General features: G+C 50.5%; 1 protein-coding gene across 1 annotated transcript in view; it reads right to left on the reverse strand.

Annotated features, from left to right (window-relative positions):
- Positions 1-4,932: 4,932 nt before the first annotated feature.
- Positions 4,933-13,020, reverse strand: part of BTBD16 (BTB domain containing 16) — a 44,786-nt gene continuing 36,698 nt past the window's right edge. Inside the window, exons 10-15 of the mRNA XM_030335093.1 lie at positions 11,661-11,752; positions 10,702-10,784; positions 8,440-8,517; positions 7,637-7,735; positions 6,136-6,309; positions 4,933-5,065 (exon numbers count right to left, since the gene is read on the reverse strand). Coding sequence (XP_030190953.1) covers positions 4,997-5,065; positions 6,136-6,309; positions 7,637-7,735; positions 8,440-8,517; positions 10,702-10,784; positions 11,661-11,752 — 595 coding nt within the window. The 3' untranslated portion in view covers positions 4,933-4,996. The remainder of the gene's footprint in view (positions 5,066-6,135; positions 6,310-7,636; positions 7,736-8,439; positions 8,518-10,701; positions 10,785-11,660; positions 11,753-13,020) is intronic.

The following is a 13,020-nucleotide window of genomic DNA, read 5'->3' on the forward strand; positions in this document are numbered from 1 at the left end:
CGAAAATCCCGGTTCCCCTTTTGGAGGCAGACCTCGCCCCCTAGTGGAAAGGGGTGGCGCCTCCTGAAAAGTTGTTTCTTTCATAGGACAGGAAATTTGGTTGTGAAACTAAAATCAGCGAGGCGAAATGGATTCACGGGTCTGGTGGAACTGTCAGATTTTCCCCACTGGGCAAGGAAGGCAGTCGGTTGTGTGTGTGGTGCCGCGGGGAACCCTGTGGTGGGAAGGACACCCTCAGGGTGGAGTCTCTGGGCGCAGGAGGGGGGGGGGGGCGTGCGCGGGAGGGTGGGGGCAGACGTCCTGCGTTAGGACCTCCCAAGAAGCCTCTTAAAGCGCAGGTTCCTAGGCGTCCACTGGACTGCAACGTCAGCCTCTGCAGCTGGGGCCTGGCCACCTCCTCTTGCACCAGCTCCCAGGGGATTCAGATGAGGCCTTCCATCCAAGCGCCCTGGACCGGGAGACCCGCCTGCTCCCACCAGTGGGCCGCCCCCCCCCCCCTCCCCGTCCTCCACCTGCAAGGATACTGCCCGCCCTCCAAGGCCCATGTATGCACTACCTTCTCAGTGCGATCACCCTCACCCCGTCCCAAAGCCCCGGTCAGAATCACATGGCCTTTCACATGGGACACCGCCCTACGCGGCATGGTCCCGCATGCCCCGGATGTTCAGCGCACAGTTTTATTGAGAATAAGGTAGGCGTTCATTCAATACTTGAATTAAGTACCCTAAAACATTTCGCCTCTTCTCATTGGTCATGGAGGGAAGTGGAAACACATCGGCCCTGTGGCCAGCCCTGAGTGGCCCCCAGCTCTGTCACTCTGAGGAGCCTTGGACCCCTCAGTGCCTTACTCTCTGAGGCTCAGCTTCCACTCTTACCAGATGTGGAAGGTATAGCTAACTCATGAAGGGTTAGGAGAATTCCGTGAGAAGGTGGGTGGCAAGTGCCTAATGGGTCAGAGGTGCTTGGTAAGCATCTGCCAACCAGAACTGTCCCTCCAGCTCGCTGGGCCTCGGTTTCCCCCACTGTACAATGAATGAGCAGGTAGAAATGACATCCAAGTGCCCCTCTCGTTGCCAGTCAAGTGCTTCTTCCTCCTGCCCTTCTGTTGTTGGTCCTGGAGGCAGGAGATTCCTACCCTTTCTTTGGGGGGCTGCCTTCCTCCTACATCCCGGGCTTTGGACCCTCGCGGCTTGGCTATGCACCTCAGGGAGATAGTTTTGGCATTGCTGCTTTGCGAGTTTCTCGAACTCCTGGGGGGTCCGGGATCACGAGTTTGCACGTTCCGCAGGGCTAAGCTGGCACCGTTGCATCGTTTAGATGGTGGGCGATCATCCCTGTCTCAGCAGTGTTTCCAAACAGCCTCTTCTCTCTTGGACATCTGCAGACTCACACTCGCTTTTCAGAAGGTTTTAGTTCTCACGTTCGCTGTTATCCCACAGGATTCTGGAAAAGCTCCAGGAGGCCGCTCTTTTTCTAGAGCCAGTGTCATCACGCCCCCACACGGCTGCACAGGGGCCGGCCGTAAAGGGGCTGTCACACGCAGCAGTGGCACAGGCTCGAGGTCCCAAGAGGAACCGGCAAGGCTCACTGAGGGTAAGTGACAGGTGACTTTTAAAGTGACAGGCGACTTGTACAACTCGGCACAATTAGTTTGGAGGTGACGCAGATGACACCATTCGCTGTCTTCTTCCCCAAATACTCGCTCCTTGGTTAAGGAAATCATTCTGTTTCATCCTTAAGAATAAAATCAAGGTTCTAAGGAAGAAGAACGGCATAGTCCCATTTTGAATGGGGAGAAAAAACCCCACAAAAACTGTAAGCGCACCTACAACTGATTCCAAAAGGTTGCCCGCCAGACTTGGGAGTGATGGAGATAACAAAAAATAAAATCTAATACAATAATAATAAGTTATATAATAATTTTACAATAAATAAAATTTTATAATAAATAAATAACTTTATAATAAACATAATAAAATCCCAGCGGACTTGATTTTCTTCTTGGTATTTTCTTCTTTTTCTTTGACAAGCCTATATTATTAGAAATAACATTTCCTGTTCTAAAAAAAGAAAACTGAAACTATCATGCTTATTTGAAGACAAACCGTACCTCCCTATGAAAACATAAGTGAATCTCTTAAACAAGATGTTGAACACAATAACGGGAGTGCACTGTGTGATACTGTTGATTGAATATTGCAACTAAATGGCCAAACTAATTAATGGTGACAGTTGGGGCAGTGTTTACTTTCGAGGCGTAGTGACTGGGAGGGTAGCGAGCAGGGGTGGGGGTGTCTGGGGTGTGGATGATGCTTTTTTGGGTTTTGATCTCGGAGCTGGTTACATGTGCATGCTCACCGTATGTAATTCATCAAACTGCATCATAGATTTTTAGCATTGATTTTTTATTTTTTTTCAAATATCGCATCAGAAGGGCGTCTGGGTGGCTCATTCGGTTGAGCGTCTGACTGCAGCTCAGGTCATGATCTCGCAGTTTGTGAGTTCGAGCCCCACGTCGGGCTCTGTGCTGACGGCTCGGAGCCTGGAGCCTGCTTCAGATTCTGTGTCTCCCCCTCTCGCTGCCCCTCCCCTGCTCCTCTCTGTCTCTCTCTGTCTCTCCATAATAAATAAATGTTAAAAATTTTAAATATTGCATTAAAATATTATTTATCTGAATTACTGAGCACTTGGGTGCGAGGGGAGCCTCACCCTTGCCCCAGCCCTGCAGGGATGGGAAGAATTATCCATATGGGGTTTTCCAACCACCTACCCCACTGGGGCACACTTACTAACTAATCAAAAGCTTTCCTATCAGGGGCTTGTCTGGAAAGCACACAGTACTCCAGGGATTTCAAACAGAATGAATACAATACAGAGAACTGATTATGGGGATGAAGGAAGAACTAAGAAGGCAAACAGAGGATGAGATAACCCAGAGACTCGCAGCAGAAGGAAGCGTGCACTGTGGCCTTTTGGCCTGAAGGGACACAGAACCAGAAGCAGGGCCATTTCATGGACGCTGGGACCATGGCAGGAGGCAGGCAGAAGCCGCGAAAGAGACACAGCTGCTGCTGGAAAACGCCTGGCTTCTCCTAGTCTCTTGTCCTTCAAGCCTCTGTCACTACTTCCCATGGGTGGGACTTGGCCAGAAGCAAGCTGGTGAGGGAGACGGGCCAGGACTTGCGGACGGGGGGCAGGGATACCCCTGGAAAATGGATCCAACTCCCAGTTCTCTGCTCCAAATCTCCCACCTTCCCACCAGCCTCCCTCCCTCCCTCCCAGGTCACTCTGCACGGAGCATCGGTCCTCTGCTGGGAAGGGGGTCCCTTCGGCCCATGTCTGATACTGAGGTGATCATTAGACAAAATTTGCCCACCTTGGTATCTGCACAGCATCAAGGATGCTCCGTCACTTTCCCAAAGACACTGGATAACATGCTGCAGTGGGCACACTTGAGATGACTCCTTGTATAACCCCCTTCCCTTGAATGTGGGTGGAACATGTAACTCACTTCTAGTCCAGACAACGTCGGTAAGATGGTCGGATGTCACTCCCAAGATTACCTTGGTATAAGACTCTGTCTTAACAGACTGGCACAAGCAACACTCTCCTGTTGGCCTTGAAGGACAAGCAGCCATGCTTTGAAATGTCTATAGAGAAAGACTCCCGGCAGGGGACTGCAGGGGGGCCGCCAGGACCTGGGTGACCTTCTCCCAACAGCCAGTGAACAGCCAGGCCCTCAGTGATGCAGCTCCAAGAAAATGAATCTGCCAACACCGTCATGAACTTGGATGTGGGCTCTCCCCCGGTCATGTCTTCAGATGAGAACACAGCCCAGCTGCCACTAGACTGCAGACTTGTGAGACCCTGAGCAGGGGACCCAGCAAAGCTGCCTGGACTCCTGACCCACAGCAGTTGTCAAACAATACCTGTCTGTTGTTTTTAGCCACTGAATTTGTGGTCCTTTGTTACACTGCAACAGAAAACGAATCTGCAAAGTGGGGAGAAAGGCTCTCTACCTCACTTTCTCCAAACCAGTGAGCACCATTTGAAAAGGCAGATGGGAAATAAGTCACTCTGTACCTTGTAACGGCTCCCTTCCCTTCCTGCTGCCTGTTCTGGCTGAACCAAAGCTGCAGGGACAGTGGTCTGGTATGTGCTGTGTAGCAGGCAGAGACGCATCAGTGCTCCCAACTGGAGTTCGTTGTCACTGCTGATGCGCCCGTCGCAGTGTCCCAGCTCAAGCAGCAAGTTAGGGCTGACCTCCGGCTGCTCTGAGGTCAAGGATGGTGAATGGCCTCACGTCTGGTACTTTCCATCCACAAATGATACAAATATGGTGCTCTGGTTTGAAGGTCTCCCCAGAACCCCTATGTTGAATCTTAACCCCCAAAGGTGATGGGTATTTGGAAAGTGATTAGGTCGTGATGGCCCCATTCTAACCATTATAAAGTGACCCCACGGGGCTCCTGAGGGGCTCAGTCGGTTGAGCATGTGACTCTTGGCTCCGGCTCAGGTCGCGATCTCATGGTTTGTGAGTTCGAGCCCCACATGGGGCTCTGTGCTGACAGGGCAGAGCCTGCTTGGGATCCTCTATCCTCTCTCTCTCTCTCAAAATAAAGAAATAAATTAAAAAAAAAACACGTGGCCCCAGAGGCCCCCTCACCCCTTCCACCATGTGAGGGCCCAGCGAGGAGGCAGCCGTCTGTGAACCAGGAAGCAAGTTATCACCAGCCCCCACCCTGAATGTGCCAGCATCTTGATGTTGGACACCCCGCAGAAGTGTGCGCAGTAAACGTCTGCTGTTTGTGAGCCCCCCGGCCTGCGGTTCTCTGTCACAGCAGCCCGACAGGGGGCCCAAGTTCTGCTGAGATCGCTCGCTACCCGCTAGGAAAGTCACCTGAATGCTTGAGCAGTCCCTTTAACGCCGTTTTATTTTCTTTTATGTAGACCCTGGCGAAAGAAAGAAAAATCCCACAGGTTCTTCTGGAAACTGTCAAGACATTGGGAAGATGAATGAAAAACTTGCATAGATTGGAAGGCCCACGGTGTGGATTTTCAAGGCCTAGAAGATGAAATGGAAGAAAGCAAACGGGGCTTTTAGGATGAACACGATTGCTCTCTTGAGGGGGGGGGGGGACGGCCTTAACAGTGGTGTAAGCAGCCATTCCCAACTCTGGCTGCACATTAGAACCGCCTAGGGAAGGTCTGTAAAGCAAACTTTAAAACATTTAAGTATGACTTAGATACAATAAAGTGCACACATCTTAAGGGTTTGGCTCGGTGAATTTTCACGAGTGAGTACACCTGGGTGACTGCCACGCCGATCACCACAGAGAACATTTCAGGCACCCCCCGAAACCGCCACGTTCCCTCCTGGCCAATATCCTGGCGCCCCCCCCCCCGCCCCCACCTCCACAAGGGGAAATCGCGGTTCTGATTTCTGACTTCGTAGAGAATAACTTGGGAAGCTTTAAACAACACTGATGTCGGGCCCTACTGCGGAATACATCGCCTCAGGAGCTGGGTGGCGCGCAGGCCCGTGGACCTTGCGAGGAGCCCAGCGTGCTGATTTCTGATGCGCAGCCTCGACGGGGAAGGACCCCCTGGCTTAAGGCTGAGTCCCACTCCCTGCGGGGCACCCAGGGCGGCCCCTGGACCTCCTGAAATTCACGCTCAGAGTTCCTCCTAGGACTACAGACAGGCTCTCTGGCAGACTTTGGATTTTACCCGTCAGGAGCCAGGCCAGGTACAGAATCCGCCCAGATGCTCGCGCCGGCCACTGAGGCAGGTGGGCCAGGCCACGGATCTTGGGGCACGTCACAGGGGATGTCCAGGCAACAGCGGAGGCGATGGTGGCAGGCACACTCCACCAAACCTCTCCTCCTCCCAAAACAGGACCCTTTGACATTTACAAACTGGATCTGGCGTGATAGTGATAGCTTTCCGCATCCTCAGCTTTTTATTCTAGGTTTCTCTTGAGCGTGACATGGAGCTGTGACCATCTTTTAAGAAAGCGAGCAAGCTTCCCCTGTGGATCACTGGAGATGGAAAGCCAGTGATCGCCCAAAAAAAGGAGTGGTGGAGAGAAAGTGCAAAAAAAGACACAAAAGAGAAAAGAAGTCAAACACTCACGTGGCTTTTGCAGGACGGCTTGGAGAACCCAAACTTCTGGGTGATCTGGTTGGTCCTGAACTCCTGCCACTGGCCGTCCACCAGGGTCTGGGCTCTGATCTCGTACTTCACCAGGCGTTCCGCCCGCAGGCTGACGGGGCCGTGCTCGCAGACCACGTCACTGTGCCTCACTCTCTGCAAGAAGGGTGACCCACCTCAGGTGGAACTGAAGCTGGGGTGACCCAGAGTTAGCAAAACGTGGTCCGTCGACTCTCCCGTGTAAGGTGTGCGGAGAGCAAGGGGGTGCTCCCCGCAACCCCACCTCCTGAGAACGGCTGCCGCTGCTGAGTCAGCTCGCATCTGACCCCCCCCCCCCCAAAACCACCGGCGGACAGACTGGGGTCTGGCGAGCCCAGAAAAATGCCACTAAGTCAGGCTGTACCGAATTGGAAGGTCTTCACTATCGCCTTGCCAGGATTTAAAAACCAATGGAGTGTGCACACGGGTATTTCGAGGGGTGTTGTTACATAATTCATCTCCTGCATCCAGTAAATTCCATCATGTAGGGAAATGCCTGAGTCACTGAAGACAAGAACTGACCCAAGGAAGAGATGTGACTCACTCAAGGGCATGGAAGGAGGTAGCGGCGAAGCTGGGGCTGAAGCTCAGGTTTCTGCAGGCGTGCATGTATCCATTTATCTGCTCACAATACAAACGCACCTCCCCGTGTTCCGGGTACTGTGATTAGTGGTGATAACAAAAAGACTAATGAGATACGGTTTCTCAAGAAGCTTGATGCCTTAGAGACTTACAAGGCAAATCCTAAGGGGAACATAGCGGTCCCTGATCATAGTGGTCTCTGTCATTGTCGGCATCATCATATAGTGCCTTATGCGTCAGGCCCTGTTCCACATGCTTTGCACAAATGAACACAGTAATATTGCCCACAACCAAGTCAGGTAGGTCCTATTACCTTCCCCATCTTAAGGCTCAGGAAGCCGGACATGGGGAGGCTCACGGGCTTGTCAACATCATTGCGGCTCACCAGGCAGCTTGACTTCGACTCTGCTCTAAAACACAGCACTCCTCCAAAAGCCTGTAGCAGGAGCACTGAGGCGAATCCCTCTGTCCTCCTGAATTCACCGGTGTCCTGTCCACCGCCCTGCTTTGCCTCTCTAAACAAGACCGTTCCCTCTTCCCTCCACTGAAGAATGATCATCTGTAAAGCATCGCCCATCACGCAGGAACAGAAGACGAACTGGGCCCCAAACGTAGAGTCGGAGTCTAGAACGGAACCCCAACTTTGCCAATAGGGGCCATGTGGACCCTCAAACCTCCCAAGGTTGTAAAAATCAAATGGCCTCACAGGTATGAGCATAATTAGCAGTAGGCTTATATATAACACATTTCATATTCATCATTAGCTAATGATTGATCAATTATTATTAATTTCGTATGAATTGACTCTGGATCTAAAAGACTGTTTCAGAGACACAACTTTCCTGTGCGCTGTCCTTCTTACCTGCATGTAAAAACTGTAAGAGGTAGTATCATGTCTGACTCCCTTTATCTCAAAGAAGAATCCGTATATGGCGATCACTTCCGAATGAGTTGTATACTCCTAAGTTGGGAAGGATAAACAAACAACAAAGTGACAGGGAAAGAAACCTTCTGTATTCAAAGGCAAGAGGACACAGAAAAAACAAATTCTAGCTGAAACAAAAGTGACTAATTTGACACACAAAAGTGACTAATTAAAACACAACAGCAATTTTAGCTCAGGAAGGGCCGAACAAACTGTAGTGACTTCACAAACCCCATGGGTTGTACTCAGTGATGATCTTAACTGCTCTGCACATCCTCTAGTGGGGAGAAGGATGAGTTAGGCATGTTCTTAGATAATCTGTGGCCTGCAGACCTATGAAACAAAGCATTTGCTCCAATTTGGATGGGCCTAAAAGATACTCCATATTCATGGTATTGCAGGGTGTCCTCCTGGCCCCTGCGGTGTGTGGTCTGTCCACTTAGGCAGGTGTAGGCAAGCGAGGTGTAGACCCAGCCCATCCAGGCCTGACCCAGAGGGGAGTCTCTGATGATAGATTCAGAGCCCCGAGTCCCTGAAACACAACTTCTTTTGAGATCACTACTGGAGTGGCTTTCAACAACTGAAAGCCCAGGGTGTGGTGGGAACATGCAGAAGAGACATGACTATTTTCTTTTCTTCCCTGGCCTTCCTAACAGAGGTAAGAAGCGATTATACAAATGTCCTTAACCGAGCATGGGAGAAAACGGTCCTTCCCCTTGCTTGGGCCCAGGGGTCTGTACCTGGTTAAAGAGCAGCCCGAATCTCACAGCCTGGGTGGTAAGATCTTTAACGTGGGCCATGTCACCCCCACTCTCCAGCTGAAAGACAGGTGCACACAGTTCACTGGCAATCTGACCCTGGGACACGAGCATCTCTCCCCATCTCTGCGTCGGTTCATTGATCCCACAACCCCCACCGTGCTTGATAGATAGCTCTGTCTCTGGATCCCACACTTGGCCATGCATCCAGTCTGCAGTATTTGTCGACGCCGACTATGTGCCAGGCACTGTGCTTAATGCTTTCAGAGAACGAGAGATGAGAACAAGAAAAATTCCTGAGAATTTTCCCCGGGTAAATAAAATGTGCACATAAATAGCCTGATTGTGATGCAGAGAACGATCACGCCCATAAAGTCACAAGCGTGATCCCACATGGCGGGCTCCATGACATGGCGGGATCCCACAAGGGGCAAAAGGAAGGAGGTGGGCCAGGTCAGAAGAACATGAAGAGGGTGTGCGTGTGGGGGGGGAGGGGAGTCCAGCCCCAAGGACTGTTTCCCGCCTCCACTGTGCTCTGTTAGAGCATAGTTCTGTTGTGTCATTATCTGTTGTGCAGGGGCACTGGGTGCTGTGGTTTGCACATTACAATAGGTATTTGTTGGGCTGAATTGAATTTTAACTAGTGACTCATAAATCTTCGGAACTCAAACACTGCCCTACTTCATCTCTAAAAATGGACAATTGGAAACACAAGAACTACAACAGTTGGCAGAGGACAATTCACAAAGGGGGAAATGCCACTTGGAAAAATATCCGTATTTCCTAGTAATAAAGGGAATGCATATTGAGAAATGAGATTTCGTTGTTTGCCTCTCATTTGACAAAAGGGATCCGAGATAAAAACGCCCAATTTGCTGAGCATGTACGAAGTGAAGCAAGCTCATTCATTACTGGGGGAAGAGCGTTTTGGTCCCAAACTGTTACTACGTATCAAGAACAAAAATGAACATTCCTTTTTTGGGCCAGTATTTTCTGTTCTTGACAATCTCCTGCAAGAAAGTAATTCTAAGGATAGTAAAATAAACCATCACGTGCAAATATGTTCAGCCTACAGCCATGTCTAATAGTTAACAATTAGGAGCGTGGCAAATTTTCTGCATTAAAAGAGAGGCAAAGTAGTGTTGTTTATATAGCAGATGTTCTTGGTGGAAGAGTTTGCGGCCAGTAAAACACAACGAGATCTTAGTAGTGGTTGTAGGTTGTCTTTGGGTGATGGGTCTGAGGGGTATGTCTTTTCTTTCATTCAGTTTCTCTGCATTTAAAAAATGTCATGGGAATGCAAGCTGGTGAAGCCACTCTGGAAAACGGTATGGAGGTTCCTCAAAAAACTAAAAATAGAACTACCCTACGACCCAGCAATAGCACTACTAGGCATTTATCCACGGGATACAGGTGTGCTCTTTCGAAGGGACACATGCACCCGCATGTTTATAGCAGCACGATCAACAACAGCGAAAGTATGGAAAGAGCCCGAATGTCCATCGATGGATGAATGGATAAAGAAGATGTGATTTATACACACAATGGAGTATTACTCGGCAATCGAAAAGAATGAAATCTTGCCATTTGCAACTACGTGGATGGAACTGGAGGGTATTCTGCTAAGTGAAATTAGTCAGAGAAAGACAAAAATCATAGGACTTCACTCATATGAGGACTTTAAGAGACAAGACAGATGAACATAAGGGAAGGGAAACAAAAAGAATATAAAAACAGGGAGGGGGACAAAGCATAAGAGACTCACAAATATGGAGAACAAACTGAGGGTTACTGGAGGGAGGGTGAGAGGGGGGAGGGGCTACATGGGTCAGGGGCACTAAGGAATCTACTCCTGAAGTCATTGTTGCACTGGATGCTAACTAATTTGGATGTAAATTAAAAAAAAATAAAATTAATAAAAAAAATTTCAGTAACAAGCACAGGTTACGTGTGTGTCCACGGGGGAGGGGGGAGCTGGGTCAGGAGGGCGGGGCAGCCAGTGGTCCCGGACCCCGCCTCACTCCCCAGGTCAACAGTGCACATGCCCGAAGCACCTGGCTCCGCCCAAGCCTCCTCCCTCCGCCCCGCCAGGCTTGAATCTCTCCACTCCGCTGAAGGAGGAGCCAGAAACATCCCGACCTCAAAGGCTCAGAGGTTTCAAATGCAAAACACGTCTCCAGAGAAAGCCAGGTCAGAAAAGCAATAAATTTCAATAATTGTTTCCTTGCTGAGCTGGCAACTCACTGCGTGGTAATGGTTGGCTGTAACCCGGATCAGCCAGGACTCCGGGAAGAAGTTAATGTGCCTTAACTCCTCCAGATTTTTGCCTTGGAAGAAACACAAAGAGAACATTTTTATAGATTTATTCGTAACAGAGCCGCAGAAGTCTGATTTGCAGAGAGAAAAAGGAGGAAGTCAAGGGTTGAGGATTAGAGGGCCTGGCCAGGGTCCCCCGGGGGTCACAAGGTGCGTGGGGCCCAAATGGACCGGCACAGAGCACTTCCCCCCAGAGTGTTCACGGCCCCCTGGCCGAAATCCTGCCCAGGAAGGGAGGGCTGAGTTCGGATCATCAGTGTCTTGGGGAGCGTCTAGAAGCAACTTGGACAAAACTACCTGGGGTCCATCAACCATTCCTGGGTTTTAAAGCTATGCGTTTTATCTGGATAATTGGAAATGGCTTTGAAAACTTTCCCAAATGTGCTTTCATTCACAAAGGTCTGGGAGGGGGGGCACCCGGGCAGCCCCAAAACACACTCCCCAGGGGGCTTCCTCCTCTTTCCAAGTCACAGATGCCTTCCCCCAGGCCCAGCGCAGGAGGCTGAGAAAGCCAGGTCTGGCGCACAGACCCGGAGTCTCCTCCCCAACCACGGAGCAAGTGACCTGGAGGGGACGCCGCTCTAAGATGCAGGGCACGTGGCTAGATGACAATAACACAGCCCTTGGAGGCTGCACATACTTTCACAATCCATAAGTCCCTTCATCCAATATCCTATTTCACGGAAGCTCTGACTATCCCCCATTTTACAGACAGGGACACTGAGACCAGGCAGTTATGTGACTTTCCCAAAGTCACACAACTTGGAGGTGACCATGCCATATCCCAGCTGATTCCTTTGGAAAGGCCTGCGGGGTCTTTCCTGGGAGTTGCTGAGGGTGGGGCGGGTCCCCAAGAGCCTTCCCAGATGCACTCAGGCAGGGCTTACCTTTGATGATGCCGTGCAGGCGCAGGCAAAGGAAAAGTGGCACCAAGCTCTGTCCCGTGTCCTGATCCAGAAAGGAATACTTCCTGGAGAAGCTGAGCAGAGGTGCAAAGAGGAACAAGAGACTGTCATTAAACCTCCTTTCTGGAATTGGCGAGGGCTAACGAGAGTCATGTCAAAGAGACTAGTGGTTTCACCAGTCAGGGGTAGATGTGCTTGGTTCTCTCTGGATGGGTGAGGCGTGCGGAAGCAGAGGGCAGCTGGGACAGCCTGGGTGAAGGCTGACCCCACGGGTGATAACGAGACACTGGTCCTAGTCCCTTGCCATCCGTTGCCACGCTACGTACAGAGCAGGTGCACAGCACATACTGATGAAGTAAGTGACTGGCGGTAACATATGTTACTTTATGGAGGGTTTCAAGATACATTTTCTCACTTGAGTCTCACAAACTTCTTGCGGGCGAGACAGGGCAGGTGTCATGGGCTCCATTTTACAGATGAAAAAATAAAGGCTCAATTAGGACTTGAACGCAGGACTTTGTACTCCTCCTCTACACAAGGTACCCTTTCAATAGTGGCCAACTTAGGTCCTTCAAAAGTGCCTTCTGGTAGGGTTAAAAAGAAGGAAAGCGGGTGACGAATTTCAGTAGCTGTTCTGCAGTTACCGTCGGTACTAAGCTCCAGTTAATTTCCATCCATGTTGAAGGTCAGGGCTGGGTTGAGATCAGATTCCCTTTGCGAACACGCATACACGCAGACACACATCCACCATTCTTGTTTTGCAACAACTTGTTTCGTAAAAGGGTCACGTTTCATCAATGGGGACAACGGGAGTAATTTTTCCGAGTCCCTTTGGAAACGCAAAGTCATTCCCTCAAGGCAGATCTGTATGAGACCAGCCAAGGGCGCCCGCAGATTATTTTTCCATGAATCAAGAGTGATGTTCAATTCACACCCTGTCTCAGCCAGACTGAATGCACCATTGGCCCCGTGTCCCGCTGGAGGTGCCCGCCAGCCTGCTAAGGACCATTTGCTTTGAGAAGTCCTAGGAATTTCTGGGATCCTCTGTGTCCGCGGTCCCAGGAGCTAGTTTAGGGATGCTGAGGCGCGTGGGGTGGGAGAGGGGCAACAAGACAAACGAGTTGATTCAATTCAGTGATTATTTGTTAGATGCCACTGGGTGCCAGTCTCTGGTGGTAGACAGATCAGGCGTAAATAAAGGAATGCTGATGCTTTCAGGCACAGTACAGTTCTACTGATCCCAGAACCCGCCCTCCATCAGCCTGCGCACATGTAGCTGGGCTAGTGTAGGCCAGGCCGGTACCCAGAGAACGTGATGTCTTAGCTGGACGGATAACACTCG

The sequence above is a fragment of the Lynx canadensis genome, chromosome D2, assembly GCF_007474595.2.
Source record: "Lynx canadensis isolate LIC74 chromosome D2, mLynCan4.pri.v2, whole genome shotgun sequence".
Lineage (NCBI taxonomy): Eukaryota > Metazoa > Chordata > Mammalia > Carnivora > Felidae > Lynx > Lynx canadensis.